The sequence below is a fragment of the Fulmarus glacialis genome, unplaced genomic scaffold, assembly GCF_000690835.1.
Source record: "Fulmarus glacialis isolate BGI_N327 unplaced genomic scaffold, ASM69083v1 scaffold44219, whole genome shotgun sequence".
Taxonomy (NCBI): domain Eukaryota; kingdom Metazoa; phylum Chordata; class Aves; order Procellariiformes; family Procellariidae; genus Fulmarus; species Fulmarus glacialis.
Genome location: NW_009236153.1, coordinates 46,409 through 67,366, shown reverse-complemented (window position 1 = coordinate 67,366; position 20,958 = coordinate 46,409). Strand labels below are relative to the sequence as shown.

General features: G+C 40.0%; 1 protein-coding gene across 1 annotated transcript in view; it reads left to right on the top strand.

The window, feature by feature from the left end:
- ABCA4 (ATP-binding cassette, sub-family A (ABC1), member 4) overlaps positions 1-20,958 on the top strand; it is a 74,221-nt gene that overhangs the window by 30,321 nt on the left and 22,942 nt on the right. The window contains exons 15-27 of the mRNA XM_009586267.1: positions 1,764-1,985; positions 3,942-4,146; positions 6,733-6,789; positions 11,570-11,665; positions 14,562-14,739; positions 16,096-16,227; positions 16,496-16,635; positions 17,454-17,591; positions 17,844-18,031; positions 18,819-18,909; positions 19,504-19,709; positions 20,143-20,191; positions 20,718-20,955. Coding sequence (XP_009584562.1) covers positions 1,764-1,985; positions 3,942-4,146; positions 6,733-6,789; positions 11,570-11,665; positions 14,562-14,739; positions 16,096-16,227; positions 16,496-16,635; positions 17,454-17,591; positions 17,844-18,031; positions 18,819-18,909; positions 19,504-19,709; positions 20,143-20,191; positions 20,718-20,955 — 1,940 coding nt within the window. The remainder of the gene's footprint in view (positions 1-1,763; positions 1,986-3,941; positions 4,147-6,732; positions 6,790-11,569; positions 11,666-14,561; positions 14,740-16,095; positions 16,228-16,495; positions 16,636-17,453; positions 17,592-17,843; positions 18,032-18,818; positions 18,910-19,503; positions 19,710-20,142; positions 20,192-20,717; positions 20,956-20,958) is intronic.

The window sequence follows — 20,958 nt, the reverse complement described above, 5'->3', positions numbered from 1 at the left end:
TTTGCTGTTGAGAAAAAATAGTAGCCATTCATAGGGAGATGGGAATGGCTGCTGGCCTGTTCTGATCGCAGCATGTAGCAGGCACATTCTTCTAAGCAGACCTCATGACAGCATCAGCACTTGGCAGAGACAGAAAGATAAATTCACTAGTAAGATTTATTGTGAGATTCCCCATAGAACACTACAAGAAGCTGATTACTCTGTATATTGTATTTCCTGTAGACAGAGGCAAATCTCCCAATAAATGACAATTGTTGCTTTAAATAAAAGGGATCATAATATGAAGAATTTTAATCTTGTAATTCACCATATGCGATTCATTTATAATATTCAGTGCTTGCCTGCATAGAAATTATGTCACTGGAAAAAGAGACTGCAAGGACAGAACTTTCAGGACAGCCTGAAAAAAAAGAAAAAAAAACCCAAAAAAACTTTCGCTTCTCTGACTCAGAATTGCTGTAATTTCTGTAACCTTTCAGGACAGTTTGGATGTTGTCTCTAAGGACTACCTCTTATCTCTGTTACCTGAGAACCAAGCTCGTCCTAGCTGCTCTATTTAGTTCTATAAATCTGTAGTATTTTGATAAGGAAGAATGCCCTTGCATCTTTTCTGATGTGGGGAATTGGTATTGGTATAAATGCATAGTTAGGGTTCAATCCACTCTATCTTATCAGCCTGCCCTGATGAGTTGTTCTAGTTCCTTGTGGTTCCATTACAGCTTGGGTGGATAGAGAAAGCTTACTTTATTCACTACACTGGTTTAATTAAAAATCAGGAGGTAGTTAATACCAGAGAGGAATGTGCTTATACCTATAATTTGCTTCCTTTCCTGGATTTCACTATGCCAGTGTGAGGCACCTTTGTAAATATATTCTTATGAGAGATTGTGTCAGTTGATAAAGAAATCGGTCTCAGTCTCGGAGGCCCAGTGGGATATTGCAACAATGCTGAGACCTATTTATAGCCTTATAGACCTATTTGAGCCTTTTATAAGGCTCAAAACAAAGTTGAGCCTAATAAATAGGTCTCAACATTGTTTTTTAGGAGTAAATAGATAATCAGCAGCAGTCCATGCTCTTCTTGAGAGGGAGTGTTTAATCTACAAAAGCTCTAAGGAAGAAAGGTCAATAAAAGTTCACCCAGTGGGTTAGTTAGGACACAAGGATCTCTGAGAAACTGCACTTGGATTCCTCAGCTGTGATACCCTTCTGGAGTTTGAATATCGTTTAGGTGCAGAAGCTTTATAATTTTCCTGTTTGTTTGGGTTTTTTTTTTTGATGCATTTTGTCAGGCTTCCTTACATTGTCTTTCCTGCACATTGAGCAAGTGGCCTGAGGAGAAGATGAGAAGAAATCAATGAAAATTTATTATGATAGTTGAAATACTTTTATTTAAAATGTATGAATTTCCAAGCAGGCACATCTTGCTTGGAATCATTTGCTTATTAAGACAGGGACAGAATGTCCGTTTTCAATCAGTTATGATCTTAATTCAGTCATCAAATATGAATATGAACTCCACAGCCTATTGTGCTAACCTGAAGTCACAATCCAGGAGCAGGATAAACTTAGATGAATGATTTGTTATTGTAATGACTTCAGGTGTTGAAACATTACTGCCTGGGAGAGTTAGAAGTCATAGTAGGTAAGAAAGACTGGCTTATTACTCATTACAGTTACATGTCAATGGCAATTCTGACATTTTCTGCTAGTTCAGAAAGTGGCAATACTTCTAAATTTTTTCATTTTCCTTTTGCTTACAGTGCGGACAAGTACTACATTATAGCAGTCCACTTCTCTTCTTTCTATTCCTATTGACATTCACCACAGCCACCATAATGCAGTGTTTCTTATTCAGCACCCTCTTCTCCAAAGCAAATCTGGCAGCTGCCTGCAGTGGAGTCATCTACTTCACCTTGTACCTGCCTCATATTGTCTGCTTTGTCTGGCAAGACCGCATGACTGTTAATCTGAAGATCCTAGCAGTAAGCCTTTCACTGATTATATGGTATCTTTGGGTTCAAATTTTGCTGCCCTTCTCACTGTGCATACATGAGTAACAAAGCATTGCACACCTCTTCCTCTCTGCTTTTTTGATTCAGAGAGGGAGACTTCTGAATCTCTCTCAAATAATTAGGGATTGCAAGTGAATGAACCTTCAGCAGGCCTAGTGACCAAGAGATATTTTCATGGCTTTTAGAAAATTCAATAAAATTTATTTTACTTTTTGAATGCAAAGAAATTGGCATAATGTTCAAAAAGTTTTGAACACTTCCTTGTAAGTCAAAGCAAATTTAGCTTCTGGTTTGTTTAATAAATACAAAGGCAATTCACAAAATGGGGACAGTTATCTTTCTCATGTGCTATAACCTAGTTAACAGGGTAATATCTAAGGATGAGAAGACCTCAGGTTCACATTCCTTCTTTAGCTGAACGTAGAGTTAGGATTTGAACCCAGGTGCCAAAGCTCTAAGAAATATCTTCCATCTAAGAAGCTGTAGACATTTTCCATGCAGTGCTTCCTTCTTGGTTCTCTTCCATAATAGGCAAGATACTTAACAATTCAGTGGAGCTGGGAACTTCTTGCTGTTTTTTGAAATGGAAATGTGAACTTACAAAATTATTCAGACTGATTTTCTGTTGCCAAATGAATCGGGAAGGGGAGCGGGTATTTGAATCCAGTCTCCCATCTTTGCTGAGCATTCTAACAACCTAGATAAAAGAGAAGTACTGCCTTCTCCTCTTGCACTAGGAAATCTAATGAAAAAGAAAAAAGAAAACAAAACTCTTCAAAAGCTATAACTAACTGTAAATATGGCTATGAATCAGCTTTCTTAACTGATGTACTATGCAGACCTAGCATATACCTTTTTTAGTTCTACCAATTAAGGCAATGAAGTGCAAAACTTGATCCTGTCATTAAGTCAGGAAGTGAGTAGGGTTGACCTCCAACAGGTTCTGATTTGGGAAGGAATCTTGAGACTAAAACACAGTCTAAGCCTAAAGACAACTCTTTCCTCACCTTAAAGTGAAGGAGGAGGCATCTGTGTAAGAAAGGATATTTGCTGGCCAGAAGCCATTAATATTTTTCTCTGTTCCTGATACATTTGGTCTTATATTTGTTGTTCAAAGGTTAGTCTCTGAAGAAGAGGTAATTACAAGGGATGGTAAGGGGTGGAGTGTGCACGTGTAGGGGGCCTGAAGGAAAAATAAAAATTTTTAAGGACAAGTAAAGTAATTGAACAATGAATGTATTGCTGGTAACCAAACATTTTTCACTTAACACACTATAATTCCTCACTGAGAGTTGCTGTTGGGATCCCTCTTGTCCCCTCATTTTCCTAAGGTCTGGTATTCCTGGCTGAACTACATATCCTGTGAAACAGCACTGTATTACTTCTTTCTCTGTTTTTGCAATGCAACATTGAAGAGGATGTTTGGATACTATACTGGTTTATTAGTTTGTTGTGTGAGAACTAGGTAGCAGACACACCAGGGGAGGGAATGGTTGTGGTTTTCCTTATCCTGAGCATCTGGTGTACTTACTGTCATGTTACTCATAGTAGCTCTGCCCCATGCACTCAGGAAATATTTTGTTTCTCCAAGATAGGCAAAGGTGTACACTGCAAACTTCTAGATGCATCTATAGTATTTTCTGAACAGAGACATTAATGGAAAAAAACAAGCTGGGAAGGTTGCCTAGCAGATAAAGAACGTACAGCCAAGGTTGAATTCAGTCTGTTATGGCTAAATACTGTTTAGAATTGCTGCCATTCAGAGGATTAAACATCCCAGTCCAACATAAAAGTGAAATCACTTTTCCCTGATCATTTGTTAAGCATTATCAAGTTTTGAAGTCCAGACCCTAAAGGTCGTCTTTTTTTTGTGGTTGGTTTACAAAATGTTCCTCTGAGTTGAATGTCACTTTTCCTTTATTCCAGAGTTTGCTTTCTCAAGTAGCTTTTGGTTTCGGTACAGAATACTTGTCACGCTATGAAGAGCAAGGTCTTGGCCTACAGTGGGGTAACATCAGAACCAGTCCCTTGGAAGGAGATGAATATAGTTTTCTTTTTTCCATTAAAATGATGCTTTTTGACGCTTTTCTGTATGGAATACTTTCTTGGTATCTTGATAATGTTTTTCCAGGTATGTCAATTTCTTATTCCTACAAAGTGTAGTGGTAGTTGTTGTAAACTGTGTTAGTCTAATAAGTCTGAGTATTTCTCTGTCAGAAAAAGGGTACTTGACATTGTAGACCATGAGTCTTATCCAGTGTAGCACCACTAGCTTATTAAGGGCTTCCGCTTTTCTCTCTTTCTTTTTCCTTTCTCCTATTTTAGTCCTGAGAAGAATGGAAAAGGAGGAAAGAGTAAAGAGGAGGATGCAATTTCTGGTCCTGATTTTAAATTTAAATAGAAAACAAATCTACAAAAATATCATCTCTTAAAAGCCAGTTTGTGTACATCTTTTTCTTTTGAGAAGTTTCAACCATTTCTAGTAAGAATTTAAAAAATTTTTTAAAATACAGAAATAACAGTTCTAGTTCACATGTATACTATGGCCACATTAGGCCTACTGTTTCTTAAAGGATGGTACTGTTTCCTGAGACATGTACTGTGTCCTAGGCAGCTGTGAAAGTTCCTCTATGGGTTTATTTTGTTTCTAGATGGGAATCCTGGTTCTAGTGCGAGTGCACAAAAGGATTTTCTTTGTTATCAGTTACAAAGTTTGGGAACTTACTTTGTGAGAAAGTGGTTTGTCCTTGTAGCTTAAATGGTTATCTTGCTTCTTATTGAACATTGGTACAGTATAATAAATGCAGACTCTTACGCTGCACAAGCAAGTGAGCTTTCTTTTCATTAATTTATTACTCCCACATGTGAACTGTAGTTCCAGAATGTGTTTCTTGGCAGATGGCTATCTTTTGAGATCTTGCAGATTTTCTAGGTATGAAGGAAAATTAATTACGGATCAGATAAGATGGTGCTTGTCTGCACACATCACTTATGATAGTTAATCCAAATCAAGAAAAGATACGGATTTGTTAAATGGTTTTAAATGTGTCTGAGGATATTTTGCTTCAAAATTAAAATATGACCTTAAGTCTGCTCTGTTTGTGTCCCTACCAAAGTGAGCTATGCTACACCAAATTAATGCCTTTTCAGTCTTTAAGAAATGTGTCCTCACAAAGAAGTTTAATGCAATTTTAACATACTTATTTTCAAAGCTGATTTGCAGTAACTTTCCTAAAAGTTCCTCTTTGGAGAAGCCCATGTTGCAACTCTGATTATTTAAAAAAGAATGGACAATGTACTACTTCCATGAACACTGAAGGAATTAAACAACAGGAGTTCCTTTGCTCATAGATCCAAGTTGGTTTTTTTCAGCCAGCACTTTACACAAAAGTAACTCCTCTCAGGCTTCTATTCATTAGTTTCAGTTCCTCCCAATGTGTGCTCTGAGTGTCTCTTTGGCTTTTTGCTCCTCTGTTTCTGTGGAATTTCTCATAGCATTTCTGTGTCACACACATGCAGACCTACCAAATCAATGCTGTAGTCTCTGAGCTTACTCTATGAGTTTCCTGTATAATCCTTTGAACCATATGGTTCAGCTCCTGCTCAAGTTTTCTCTGCAGCCAACCACCCATTGGCACTCTAGTCCTTTGGCTATTTGAGCATTCTGGTCCATAATGGAGTTCACTTGGGTTTTGCATTCATCCTGAATGAGAAACAGTTGGTTTAGCCACCAGCTTCAAAGGGGTATAATCCAGTCCATAACAAGTGCAAGGCAAACTGCTTATGGATGCAGACAGAGCATTTGTGTGCATTAATGGGAGTACAAGTGGTTGCCTGACATACAGGGTATTTTTGGTAAGTCAGAAATAAGCACATTCATAAACAGTGGTTTTCAACATAGGAAAACTGTCTGGTTTTCAGCGAGCATCACAAATTCCCTTTGCTTATTTTGAATAAGTAGCTCAAGGCCAATGACACCTGGGTTTACAAGGATGCCAGTTTTAAACATAGCAGCTCAAATCCCTGCATTCTATAAATTAATATGATCCAGGAAAGCAGTGTTGACTTGCACTAGCTCTGGTCTGGTCTGACAAGAACTGATAATGTTACTGTACTTTCTCTCTTCAAAACAGAATTAATCTGTGACTAAAAAAGCCCATTTCTGCTTAAGAAAATGATTACTCTGTTGTCACTTTTCCTGCAATGCTGTGTGCTGAAATAACAGCCAGAGACTCTTTTTCTCATTGCCAGTTGTGAATTTAGGCCCGGGGTAATAAGTGTAAATATAATAAGCTTTTCACTCATGTCAACCCTCAAGTGTTAAGTGGGCCTTAAAAGAAAATCCCTGAGTGAGGCTGGGATCCCATCTTAAGCAATCAGGATGTTCCTTGGCAGCTGCTGCCTGGTTGGTGATGATTCAGATTGTCCCCATATGAGGAGTAGCTTCATTCTGTAACTAAACCATGTTCTACTTAAGAAAAGGTAAAGCCAATCAGAGCACATATTTTCTGAATATTTTACTCCTGTCCAAAAGAAAAAAAAAAATCTGCAAACAAAATCTGTTCTGTCAGGTACGTGGTGAATGGTTTGACCTTCTGATATGCAACACTAGGACTGCAAGTGTTTATAATTATAGCTCAGACTTTGTCTAGATGAATTTGTGCCCACTGAGGAATGTGTTTATGAAGTGCACTTTACCTACTTATTTTTGTTTTAGGGGACTATGGGCTACCACAGCCTTGGTATTTCCCTGTGCAGGAATCTTACTGGCTTGGCTCTAGAAACCCAAAAGCTGAGAAAACAGCAACTGCTGTTGGTGAGTTCTTTTAAAACTTTGGTGTTTAGAAATAACTTCAAAACCACTGATCCGCTTAGAGGTGACTGCATAACATTTCCATTACTTGAGCTGCTGCAAAGATTAGAGACAGCCATGCGCTGGGAATCTCAGCAGGTGCCTTTGAACTTGGAGTGGCCTGCTATTATTAGAGTTATTAGAGGTGAGTCACTGTTCCATCTGAGGGCCTTTAAAGCATGGGTTCACAAGCAACATCAAACCCCCACTCTCTAACCAACACCTTTTGAGACATTCAAGGAGTTCTTATTGCCCAACACAGCATTTGTGAAATGAGTCAAAATGAAATTCAATGTTGATCTTACTTACACTGAGGCTCCCCCATCTTTCTAAACCTGATTCTTTTTTATCTAGTTTGACACAAATTTAAATCTGTTTACTTTGGGTTTGTAAGCAAGATCAAAATTGATGCCACCCTTGGATCTTTGAATCACTGAATTGAATCATAGAGTCATAGAATCATTAAGGTTGGAAAAGACCTCTAAGATCATCAAGTCCAACCGTTAACCCAACACCACCATGCCCACTAAACCATGTCCCTAAGCGCCTCATCTACACGTCTTTTAAGTACTTCCAGGGATGGTGACTCTACCACTTCCCTGGGCAGCCTGTTCCAAGGCCTGGCCACTCTTTCAGTAAAGAAGTTTTTCCTAATGTCCAGTCTAAACCTCCCTTGGCACAACTTGAGGCCATTTCCTCTCGTCCTATCGCTAGTTACTTGGCAGAAGAGACCAACCCCCACCTCACTACAACCTCCCTTCAGGTAGTTGTAGAGCGCGATGAGGTCTCCCCTCAGCCTCCTCTTCTCCAGGCTAAACAGCCCCCGTTCCCTCAGCCGCTCCTCATAAGACTTGTTCTCTAGACCCTTCACCAGCTTCGTTGCCCTTCTCTGGACACGCTCCAGCACCTCAATGTCCTTCGTGTAGTGAGGGGCCCAAAACTGAACACAGTATTCGAGGTGCGGCCTCACCAGGGCCGAGTACAGGGGCACGATCACCTCCCTCCTCCTGCTGGCCACACTATTTCTGATACAGGCCAGGATGCCATTGGCCTTCTTGGCCACCTGGGCACACTGCCGGCTCATGTTCAGCCGGCTGTCAACCAGCACCCCCAGGTTCTGCACTCAGCCTTGAATGAGTGCAAAAGTCCTGCTTTTGCAGATTTTTTTCTGTGCACTGATACTGGAGGAGTTAAGAACAACATGTGGGTGATTGTATTTAAATAGGAATTAATGCAGAATGATGATTAATGTCTGGAATATAGGCTTGCTAAAGGTGGTGTTTTGAAATCTGTCTTAAATTTACAAGGTAACAGTGAAACCAATCAAAATGACAGATGAGGAAATAATTTCTTCAATCTTCTCATTACCATCCTTACCCTTCATCAACCCAGACAGACTGCTGACAAGGCAGTCTCATCTCAGGGTGATACCTATAAACCAGAACAAAGTTAATCCTTGTTGTGAACATGCTGACATGTCCCCTGCTTGATCAGAAAAAAGGAGATTATAATGTTGTGGGTTTTTTTTCAGAGGCTTTGCCTTCTAGTGCATTCTGAGGGAATGAACAGATTTTCCTTTAGACTTCCTGCGATGGTGTTCAGAATGGTAGAGTCTTGTTTAGATATTATGGAGTCTGTTACCTGCTTTGGCTTTTCAAATGCTGCCCATCAGATTAGAATCTGACTGTATAGGACGGAGGAGGAAAGAGCCAAAGGAGGACTTGGAGCATGTTTATAGATGAATGGAAAATTTCCAAAGACCCAGATAAGATGACAGCCACTACATTTCATTGACGTTCTGTGGAATTTGGGCATATCCTGCACCAGAGCTCCTTTGAATATCTCAAATTTGGAGCACAGTTACTTAAAGGATTTTAGCATTTTCTATTTATTTAGTTTAAGCCTAAATTTAGTAGAAATTAAATCCATTTTCTGGTTATCTTAATGCCTCATAAGTTCTGTGTGTTCTTTAATATATTTCCAATAAAAGGCGGACCCATGATTTCTTAGTACCCAAGCTAAAGGTTGTGAAAAGGCTTGAAAATACTCAGTTGCTCAGGTAGGTCAGCAACAGAAAAGTTATGGCTCTACTTTATTGCCAGGTTTTTTTATTTTATGAGTTTTTAATAGCATTTTTTAGATTACTTAGATAAAAAATTTTGCTTAAGTGAAGCCTGGAGTTTATTTTGTAGTGATGTTACATCAAATAGTTGAGCTGATCTAACAGTTCACTGTTGAGAAAAAATGGGGCAATCTTGCAGTCCCTTCCACAGCTCTTATCCTAGTTCTGCTGATGCTTGTCAGTGCCTGGTAAGATTAAGAGGTAGATCCTTCTGGAAGTCATTCCCAAGAACAGAAGTACAAGGTGATAGGAAATAATGATCATGGATTTACCAAGAGCAAATCTTGCCTAACCAGTCTGATTTTCTTCTGGGATGACTGGATCAATGGACAAAGGGAGAGCAGCGGATGCCATTTAACTTGACTTTAGCAAGGGCTTTAGCATGGATTCACATAGTATTCTGATAGCCAAATTGATGAGATACAGGCTGCTTGAGTGGACACTAAAGTTGGGTAGAAAATTGACTGAACTGTTGGGCCCAAAGGATTCTGATCAGCAGTACAATGCATAACTGGGGACCAGTTATTAGTGGCAGGGGTCTGACAGGGACTGACACTGCACTTAATACTGTTTAATGACTTTATTAACAGCCTGAGTGATGGGATAGAGGGCACCATGAGCAAGTTTGTGGAAGATACCAAATTGGAGGGAACAATGGAGTGCAGGGCAGCTCTTCAGAGGGAGCTCAACAGGCTGGAGAAATGGCTTCATAGGAACCTCATGGAGTTCAACAAAAGTAAATGCATAATACCGTGTCTGGGATGGAATAAGTCCACAGGACAATACAGACTAGCTACCACCAGGCTGGCAGGCAGCTCTGGAGAAAAGGTCTGGTTGACAACATGTTGAACATGAGCCATCAAGTATGCCTGTGTAGCCAAGAAAACCAGATGCATCCTGAACTTTATTAGCAAGAGTATAGCCATCAGTTCAAGGGAAGTGATTCCTCCGTTCTAGTCAGCACTTGTGAGACTGCATCTGGAATACCGTGTTGTTCAGTTTGGGGATCCTCAGTGGAAGGAAGACATAGTGTTACTGGAGGGAGCTCAGTAAAGAGCCACAAAGTTGATTAGGACCTGGAGCATATAACGAGATGCTGAGAGAGCTGGATCTGCTCAGCCTTGAGAGAGAAAGTTAAGATAGACCTAGACTTCTCAGATGTGCCTAGTGGAAGCATGAGAGGCAACGGATATAAGTTGGAAAACAGGAATTCTGATTCAATATAAGAAAAAAATATTTATTGTGAAGGTAGTTAGGACCTTGCTCAGAAAGGTTGTGAAATCTCCATTTTTTGAGATAGTCACTGTGATCTGAATTGGCCCTATTTTTTGAGGACTGAACTGGAGATCTTTGGAAGTCCCTTCTGATCTAAATTATTCCATGATTACCTCAGCTAGCCTGAGTTGCTGATACTTATTTCATCTCTCTTCTACAAAATATTGCCTTGAGTTTTCCCAAGCAGGGGCAGTTGGAAAGGTCATCTCTGATTAATTCCTTTGTAGGAGGCACGTGATTCTTACCTATTTGAAGAACTAAGAGTCTTCAGTGCCTCAGCTTACATGAACAACTGTAGAACTTTTCTCAATTCATATCTTTCCTTCAAGGGTAATACTTCATAATAATTCTTCATTTATCGTAACTGGTTAATGTGTTGGGAAGAAAACTGGATAAGAAAATGTCAGATAATGTAAATGCACAACTGAAAATGAAGCTAAACTGGTAAATTATCTTGGTACATTTAAAATTTATTTCTATCAGTGCCCTTTTGTATCCCCCACTTGTTTATGTTGCTATTTGTGCACCAGGTAATTTTACACAGTTTTATGGGCTAAAATTTCTTATAGCAGAAAGTTATGGTGTTATTTCACAACAAAATTAAGCCCTAGGCCATCTGATAAATTACAGTTCTGCTAGTTGCGCTCTAGGCTGCCAGCTTGAATATGTGTTATGTAAACAGTTCCTTCAGGGGCTCCCTCTTCTTACATCACTGTTCTTCCTGATTCGAGCCTGTCACCATACGTGATTTTTATGTGACTGTTTTCCTTCATGGCAGCAAGGTCTAAGACCAAATTGGAAAGCCAGAAGTTCTTACACAAAAGTTAACACCAACTCATTCAGTCTGGCCTGGAGCTAGTCTCTTAATCTAAGTAGCAGTTTAGCAGTTTGCTTTTCGTTTAACCTTTTCATTTTGTTTTTCTTCCTCTCACTCCCTGTAAGTCTGGGAAATGTTTGTATGGCCTTTCTCTTCATGTGGTGAAGAACTTGGTCTAGAGCTGCATGGACAAAATATAAAGCATGTACCCAATATTAGTCCGGATCTTCCACTCTAAGTCTACAATTGCAAAACTGTCAGTCGTCTTCCTTAAATATCTGTTCCTGACACTGTGAAGCAGATTTTAAGCTAGATGGCTTTGAGTGCTGTGTTCCTAACCTGAGTAAAGCACTGATGATTAATGCTTTTGGAGAGCTCAAGGCTTAGGACTACCTCCTTTTCCTCAAAGCACCTCTAGAGATAAGAGGAAATTAAATGTTCGTTAATTAAATGTTGGTTACTTTTGGTTTATATAGAAAAAAGTTCAGAGTCGGAAGGCTGTGTGGATCAGAAGGCCATGGAAGGGGAAAAAAATGAAAGCGGAACAAAGAAATCTGAAGAACCTGAAAAGCCAGAAGAAAAGAGTGACAACCAGGGGGAGAAGGATGGTAAAAACAAACAATGTAAACACAAACGAGAAAAAGAACCCGGCGAGCAGGGGAAGCCTAAGGCAGATGTCCAGGACAAAGATGAAATTAATAGTAAGGAGAGAGAGTAACCTGAGTACTTCTGAGATACTATCCTCTTTGTACTTCGTAACAAACTAGACATAGGAATGATTGGAGTCAAACTACAAGAGCAGTACGCTACAGAGGATAGCATGCGACTGCCAGAGCTAAGCTCAAGAGAGGCACTGACTCTCCCAGCTACCCTCTCACTGATTCCTCTACGTTCACAATCCATTAGAATATTTTAGCCACCACGCATGAGAGCGCTGTCTTCCAGAAGAGCTCTGTAACTTGTTTTTTATCGTGCAAATACAGGCTGTTTCTATAGCAAGTTAGTGTTCGTGCTGAGGGAAGCATCAGAGACATACACATTGACTTCATAGAATTAAACAGAGCCATGACTTCAATAAAAATATTTACTCTGAGAGGAATGTTCTTCCCTCCTAGCCCCCCTTTTTTTTTTTGGCTGGTTTCAAAGGGATTTATCTGAAGTCCTCTGTGTGTCTATCTGCAGCCTTTTCTGGTGCTGACATTAGCCACCACCTAAGAATTCCTGAATGACCTGCCTTGTTTTCAAGTCCCAATGTCGTCTTCTGTGCGGAGCCAGAGAAGTTTTCTGTATGTGATGCTCAGAGGAATGCATGTGGATTCTGTAGCAAAAGTAAGCTGGTTTCAAAGGGATTTATCTGAAGTCCTCTGTGTGTCTATCTGCAGCCTTTTCTGGTGCTGACATTAGCCACCACCTAAGAATTCCTGAATGACCTGCCTTGTTTTCAAGTCCCAATGTCGTCTTCTGTGCGGAGCCAGAGAAGTTTTCTGTATGTGATGCTCAGAGGAATGCATGTGGATTCTGTAGCAAAAGTAACTGCTACAGACAGCTCTGGGCCCTCTCTGACTCTCTTGAAAAGCTAGAGATAAAAGTGGAGTCATCAGAGCTCCTCACGTAGGCACTGAAAACACGCATTCAGGGTGAATGGAAACAGGGCAGGACTTCAAAAGAAAAAAGACAGGCAGAGGGCAAAGGTTATTTCAGCCAATCTTCTCCTAGTACTGCCTTATCTTTGTGGTGCTGCACTCGTCAGCTCCCAGGTTGCAGCTGCTATGTGGCCACAGAGGAAGGGCTTTGCCTGTCACTGTACAAAAAAGCCTGCCTTCCCTTTCAGCCAGCCACACAGGAACTGGGAGACACGTGGGGAAGCCAGGAGCAGACCTGGTATGTTTCAAGAACACAGTTTCCAAAATGGCTTCATGTAAGAGCTAGTGCTTCATGGAAGAGTAATGGGATGGGAAATGGAGAGTAGTTCTAATGGCTTAACTCTAGTGCAGTCCAATACTAGCACGGGTTAGCAGGGCAGACACACTATAAATCTCTCCTAATTGCTTGATACATTTTAAGCAAAGCCTTCACCAAAGCCCCATCCATCTCCCCCATAAATGCTGCCACCTCTGAAGAAAGACCTAAATGGCCCAAAATTGCACTGAGGGAATAGGATCAGAATGGAGAAATATGAATCACAAAAAAAAAGGAGCTCAACCCTCCACTAATGTCCTTCAGGTGATGCAAAGCAGATAATGGGGGGATCATCAGAGAATTTGCCTCAGAACTTGTCAGTGAGTCTTGCAGGTAAATGTGAATTGAGCTTATGATACATATAAAACCGAGGATGATACCTCAATTGCCAATATATGCAAAACTATCTAGCTGGACTCTGTGAACTTTTATAAATACAGGGATGTTTGTATTCGGCCCAGTAAGGTATAAGGAAACCTAGATTCCTTCACAAAGCAAAAGAAAAGTTTGTCATATACATAATTTTATTTAAAATAAAGCTACCCATTCTACATGAATTATTTCAGCTGCTCTGTAGTATACACAGCTCTCTGATGTGCAACATATTTAGGACTTTTTCCTAAGTATTGTTTATAATGACAGTCATACAAGCCACTGTTGGGAGGTGGGGCTGGTTTCACCCAGATGGCATTGGCTGTTCTCCACACAGGTCTGCTGGGTACTGTACAATTTAAGTAAACTGCAATTGCAAAACAAGCCTCCCTACAAAGCCTTAAGCATTCTGTGTAAACAAAAGTGGACAGGGTCTTTAGTTTCAATTTCTCAACTCCTATAATTCACGTTGCCCAAGGGCTTCATTTACTTCAAAGGAAGTTTGTTTTGTCTAGAAGCTGATGCCATAAAACATCCTGATGGTGCTATTTACAATAATGCATTTTTAATCCTGAGAGAAAGCCATCCCATGTAGTGCTCATGTTAGGTACTGCCTAAGTCTTGAGCTGGCCTCAGCAAGGGGGTAAATTTCACCTATCAGGATTAAAAGCCAATGTTGGGGGGTTTTTTTAAAGCATCATGGTAAAGGAATGCACAGCTGGGCAGATGATTTGAATGGCAGATTTCAGCCTGGCCAGAAAGGCAACCGTCTGCTTGTTTAATGTTATCTCTCAGCCTGTCTAAGTATCTACAGACAACAATCCCAAATAATGTTCCTGCTACACAATGAAAAAGAAAAGCATCTTCAGCTTCATCTGATCCAATGAGTTACCTCTCCACAGACCATTACAATTCTGGGCTCTGCTTCTCCTGTCATTGATATGTGGGTGAATCTAAATAAATTGCACTGCAGTTAGAAATCTTGCCTGTTTGGTATTGGTGCGACTGGAGAATCTGGCCCTGGCACCTGATGCTGTATTTTACTGGGTATGGCTGTTGCTTCTGCACTTACTGATGTGTCATCATCAGAACTGGGATTAAAACGTGTGCTTTTATTCTTTTTTCATTCTTGATTTCTTGCCTTTCAAGTAAATACCTTCTTTGAGCCTGAGCCAGCAGGATTGATTCCAGGAGTATGCATTCAGAACCTGGTGAAGATTTTTGCGAACAGGCCCAAGCCAGCAGTAGATGGGATGAATATTACTTTTTATGAGGGCCAGATCACAGCCTTCCTTGGTCACAATGGAGCAGGAAAGACAACCACCATGTAAGTCTGTATTTTAGAGGAAGCAAATCCAGGGCAGTGCTCTATTGCTCTGTCCTGAGGAGCAGTCTTCTCTTTTCACTCTTCTCTTGTCTCTCTACCACCCCTGCAGCTAGCTTGACGCACAACATCAAGCTTTTTCCAGACAGGGAAATGCTGCCCCTAGGCAAAGAGAAGATATCCTGGATTAGCTAAAGCCCTGGGAGGGAGGCAATGCATGACACAAACAAGTGAAAGTCTAGAGAGAAGGAAGCAATTCTCTCCCCCAGAATTCATTTCCCATGGCCAAACTCCCAATAGGTGAAGAGGGAGAACGATCTTCTGGCTGAAGAGCTGAAGATTTGAAAGCCACCACACTCCACGTGTTCTTCGTTTCTCTGGCTTTAACTGGCTTTGTCAGTCACGTTTTTTGGTCTGTGTGCAAAGGAGTATAAAATATAGGCCCTCTTTAGACAAAATGGTTACATAGATGCAAGATCCATGTCCAGATTAAAATGTTTCTCTAGTCCTAGAACCCTAGCGTCTCAGGAAGCTGGACTTTTGGAATGTTTAATTTTCTTTGTACGGAACTTTATTTGGCAAAGTAGGATTAATTGGTGAAGAAAACATTTCATGAGTCTGTGACAAGTTCACCAAATGGTGAAAGAACTGGAGTGTTTCATTATGATGTTTCCCAGCAGAACACTTTAGGTTTTTTCGTTAAAATAGACTTCTATATCAAATGCAATTTAAATTGCCTTTTAATTTTTTTAATTGTTCCACGAGAAATATGTTTGACCCAAAATAAAAACATCCTAATCTGCTGAAAGGTTTTGTAAATTTGTTTTTCTATTCTCCTGATAAAAACAAAAATTTCTATTGTTTTGAAATTTTCAGAACTGAAAAATCCACTCTTCATCCAAATCTAGTAACAGGTTCCACCCATTTGCAACATAACATTTGGCCTCCTTCCATTTTACAGAAAATAAAGGTATAGGGCATAAGTCAGGGTGGCTGGAGATCTCAAAACCATTATTCTCTAACTTGGTCCTAGTGAGCTCCATTTTAGACCCATATGTACATAGGGGCAATGTAACATGCTGAACAAACTACTCTGAAACAGAGTAGCTGAATAAAACAATTTTTTAGTGCAGGCCAGAACCATACAGACAGGAGTATCAAAAATTACATTAGCAGATCCACAAGATTTTCACTGTAGCAGTGCAAGAGTATTTATATGTGTGCTTTTTACTGGAGTTGTTTCATCAAGGCCCATAGTAAGAAGTCATCATGCACCATCTAGTGGAATCATGCAATGCATCTTCCTAATCTGGCACAGAAAGATAGGAGAGTGGGAATTTCCTCATTTTATTTTCCCAGGTCGATAATCACAGGCCTCTTCCCACCCACCTCTGGAACTGTGTTGATTGGCGGCCTGGATATTCAGACTCACATGGACTCCATTCGGCACAGATTAGGCATGTGCCCTCAGTACAACATCTTATTCAATCAGTAAGTATCATTCCATACTAGCTTTAAGAATAAGGGTCCCAGTCTGCATGCTTGACACATCCCCAAAGCCTGTGTTGTTTCTCTTGCTGTGCTGACAGTAGATCTTTCTCAGAGGCACTTCTCCCAAAGAAGATCTGTGATCCAGGTTTAGGGTAAAGCAGCCCCTCTTCCTTTAGCAAGATAAAGATAGAGTGAATTTATTGCTGCTTGGGAAAAAATCTGCTTATTCATTAAAATTGCCTTGGTGCCTTTCTGTCTGATTTCACAGCCTTACTGTAGCAGAGCACATCTTGTTTTATTCTCAACTGAAAGGGAGATCCAGGGATGAAGCTGAGCAAGAGTTGGAAACAATGCTAGAAGACATGGGCCTCACCCATAAAAGGAATGAAGAGGCTCAGAATTTGTCAGGTGCCCACAGGATTGTTCTAAGATGTTTTTTTCTGCTGCCTATTCTTTGTCTTTGGGCAATTACTGTTTCAATTACATGTTTGAGGCCATATTCTGACACATCACTGTGCACTGGGGAGGTCTTTACTCTGAAAGAGTAAATGGGACTGTACAAATAGTAAAGCTGGGACAACCTGTCCCTAAAGCTTCTGTTTCTTACAAATATGCAACAAATTCAAATATACTTAAAGCTGTTATTTTTAAATGAGTACATAAAAAAAAAAAAATCTGTCAACGTAAGAAAAAACCAAAATACAATATTCTATTATTTCAAGGCAAATGAAATATTATACTATTATGCTGTTCCACTGCTTGGATCAGTACTATATAATACTGTATTATTTGGTAGGAGTAATTTCTTTAATTCAAAAGGTACAAATGCACATAGTGTATCTGAACACATTTCACTTTCAGATTCAAAAGCTGATTTCAATAAACAGCCAGGTGTTCTTACACTACTTTGTCCTGATTGCAACTGTAAAAGTTGGCTAGTTTCACATGAGAATATGAAAATCTTATATCTTCCTGCTTTTGCTTCTGGCAAGAAGCAGAAAATGCAATGCGTAGATGAAAAACATATTTAAAAAAATAATAAAATTTTGGACTGAACTTCAGAAGAAAAATGTGACTATTCATTTAATTTTGCAGAAATATTTGTCTGAGGATGGGTTTTGTTTTACTTGTATCAGTTTGTCTCCACACTGAAAAGCAGTGTTAATTACATCTCTGCCACTTACATAACTCATCTCAGACTCCTGGATGTGTCTGTCCTCTGGTAGGTGGAATGCAAAGGAAACTGTCTGTTGCCATTGCTTTTGTGGGTGAAGCAAAAGTGGTAGTCTTGGATGAGCCCACTTCTGGAGTTGATCCATATTCCAGGCGATCTATCTGGGATCTTCTGCTGAAGTATCGCTCAGGTAACAAGTTTGAGAATGGAAATTGTTGTGTTGTGTCATAGATGCAGCACGTGCCTGCTCTGTAAACTATGATGAGCAGTGGGATATGAGTACAAGCAAACAAGATTATTTGAACAGATGCCTATGGATGTGGCAAACCTGGGACCTGGCTCTGGTGCAGAGAAAACCCTGCATTAATTGCCAAAAAACTAAGCACAGTTTTGAGTTCCAGAGAGAGTCCATGCCTTGAACATTCCTCCTTGTTCCTTCTAGGCAGAACCATCATCCTCTCAACCCATCACATGGATGAGGCAGACATCCTTGGAGACAGAGTAGCCATCATATCCCAAGGGAAACTCTTCTGCTCAGGCTCTCCTGTATTCCTAAAGAACTGCTTTGGGTCTGGCTTCTATCTCACTCTCGTTCGCAAGCTGAAAAACACCAGAATTGGAAGGGCTGCAGTAAGTATGTAGCTTCCTCCCTGCACATGTAATCTGAAAAACACTTGTACGTATTCATGCACCGCACCAAGGTAGAAAGCAGTTAAGTGCTGCTTGAGGCTGTGTACAAAACTGACTTCAAAATGAAGAAAGCAATGAGAAAATTTGATGACATCTCATGAAATTATATAGATACATGAGTGTGTAAAAAATCTTCTCTGGTTTTATAAATATATATTCAGTCAGACAGGTGAAAATAATAGGTGGATATGAAGCCCTCAGTGATCTATAGTTCACTCTCGTTGGTTAAATATGTCTAAACTTTTACCAATCAATTTGCCTTTGTCCATATACAGATCTTTCCGATGCCTGCGTTTGCAGTACACTGGTTGTAAACATAATGCAGTCTAGTAACTAGCTCAGACACCAGAAGAGTCTACATCTATCCATAGCTAAACCAGCCTCGCACAGCTTGAGAAGTAGGGATCTGGATTCTTTCTGCTGTTAGTAGTGCTTCCAGTCTTAGTAGCAACATGATCTGTATACTCATGGCCACTGCTGATTGCATTTTCCCAGGTATTTTGCATGCAATTTAGAATGGACGGATATGCTTTGTGCAGGTGGATTTATGTTTTCTGCGTTGCTTAATCCAGTCCTCAGATTACTTTCAGTATAATATGTTCAGGATGCTCCAGATATTACGTATTTTTCACTGACTTAAGCCATTCAAAGGCTGACAACCCTTACATCCTGTTTTGTATGTATCTGAAGCACTTTCATCTTTGTATCTGTTGCTTGTCCATGCTAGTCGCTTTGTAGCTGTGGATCTCAGTGCTCCTGCTCCTGCTCCAGCTGTGCACACAGGGACAAAGAAGGAGATCCAGAGCAGGAACTGGATGGTAAGAAGTGGGATGGTTTGGCATTCCAGCACATAGCTATGTCTCCTGTTATGCTGCAATCTCATCTTACAGATCAATGCTGCTGAGGCCCACTTCTTCAGTACTTGTGTCTAACATCTGTATTGTATTGTAACAGGAATTTTATAAGGTTTCTTTGTGGTTTTGCTTACCGTTGCCCCTTTTTGATGTATATGTGGTTTCAGGTACAGATGATTAACTGGATGCTTTAGAAGTATAGACTGAGTTTTGAACTACACTGCACCAAAATGTGTAATTTGTTAATGAAAACTGAAGCACGTCTAGAGCAAAGGAAACAGGCTTTCTCAGAAAAAGTCGTTTGGGCTTTTCTACATAAGAGAAGAACTTAAGTAGATATTCCTGAAGATTTTGTGGTGCTTTATTAGCAGACCTGAAATAGCTTCCTGCTACATAGTTCCAGAGCAACGTAGCCCAGTCTAGTACAGAATTAACTGAGATATCTGTGAGTTATGTAATAGAGCAGTCCCCTTTTATATAGTGCAAACAACAGCTTTTGAAATCATGCTTAGCATGGTTAAATATTCATTCTTTGAACACTGTTTTGACTTTTCACAGGAGATCTGAATGAGCTAGCAGAAGTAATTCGTCATCATATCCCAGAAGCAAAATTAATTGAAAGTATTGGTCAGGAACTCATTTACCTTTTGCCCAATAAACACTTTAAACAGCGATCTTATGCCAGTCTCTTCAGAGAACTGGAAGAAACACTGGATGACCTGGGACTCAGCAGTTTTGGAGTTTCAGACACACCACTTGAAGAGGTAACAGACAGATTAAAATATCAGCTGATCTTACCATCAGTCCCCAAAATGTTTTCTGAGACAATTCCTGTTCTTAAACATGTAATCTTACTAATTCCTAATATCCCCTTCAAAACCTAGTCACATACCCTGTGGCACACTCAGAAGGTCTTTGGGATGGGCGTAAGTGAAAGGATCCAAGCCTTACTTCATGTTAGCCTTGTGGAGTATGACTCATTAGCCTGAAATCTGTCTCTGTCTTTGTATCTTAGTTTGTTCCTTTTTTATTTTCTGAGGTATTTCATAAGAGACCTCTGATTGTGTAATAAGCAGGAGTACTGAAAAGGTACCTAGATTTTTTTCTGTTACATTAAAGGATGATGTATAGTGTTCCAGAGGTCAGGTTACTGTACCCGTTCTATTCCTAACTGGGAGATGTATTTGTCTATGGCAGGTTTTCCTAAAGGTCACAGCAGAAGCTGACCCTGGAATGCAAAAAGCAGGTATAGATCCATGAATCAGTATTTGATAAACTTTTCATGGGACTGTTCTGTATTCTGAACGCAAGGTAAAGAAGAGCCTCAGAACTTTTAGTCTTTGTATGGTGTTCTTGCCAAAATAAATTTGGTCAGCAAATATCTGTTTTTAGGGCCTGACATGGTATCTGAGAAACAACATGAAGTCAACAGAAAGACTTTTATTTAGATTGGATGAGGTTCTTAACTATGTAAATAAAAGTGGAGTGTCAAGCCCCCAGATGTCAATGGTTTTAGTAGTTTTATAAAAAGTACTTTACTGACCATTAGTCCGTAAACTACATATATGATTAACTTGTTGATCCTGCTGAGTAAGAGGAGTGTTAACGTAAATGATGCCACCAGATACAGCCCCAGTGCAACAGTTGTAATTAAAGCAATCTGGTGATGTGATATATACAGTTGGTAAAATCTGGAGCTCATTAAAATGTTTGTGCTACCTTCATGTATGGAGGATAAAGTGTCTTCTCAGCTCCTTTTCGTCTTAACCTAGGAGACACTCAAGAAAATGGTTCTACTCTTGGCAAAACTTCTACTGAGAACAAACCAGGTGAACAAACTGCACTGAAAACTAATGACACTTCTCGAATGCCAGTAGGCATAGCAGGAGACCAAAATGAAGGCAAAGGGTCCCGACAGTATAAAGGTTTTCAGCTTGTACATCAGCAGATCAAAGCACTGCTCATCAAACGGTTCCACCATGCTTCCCGCAGCCACAAGGACTTCCTAGCCCA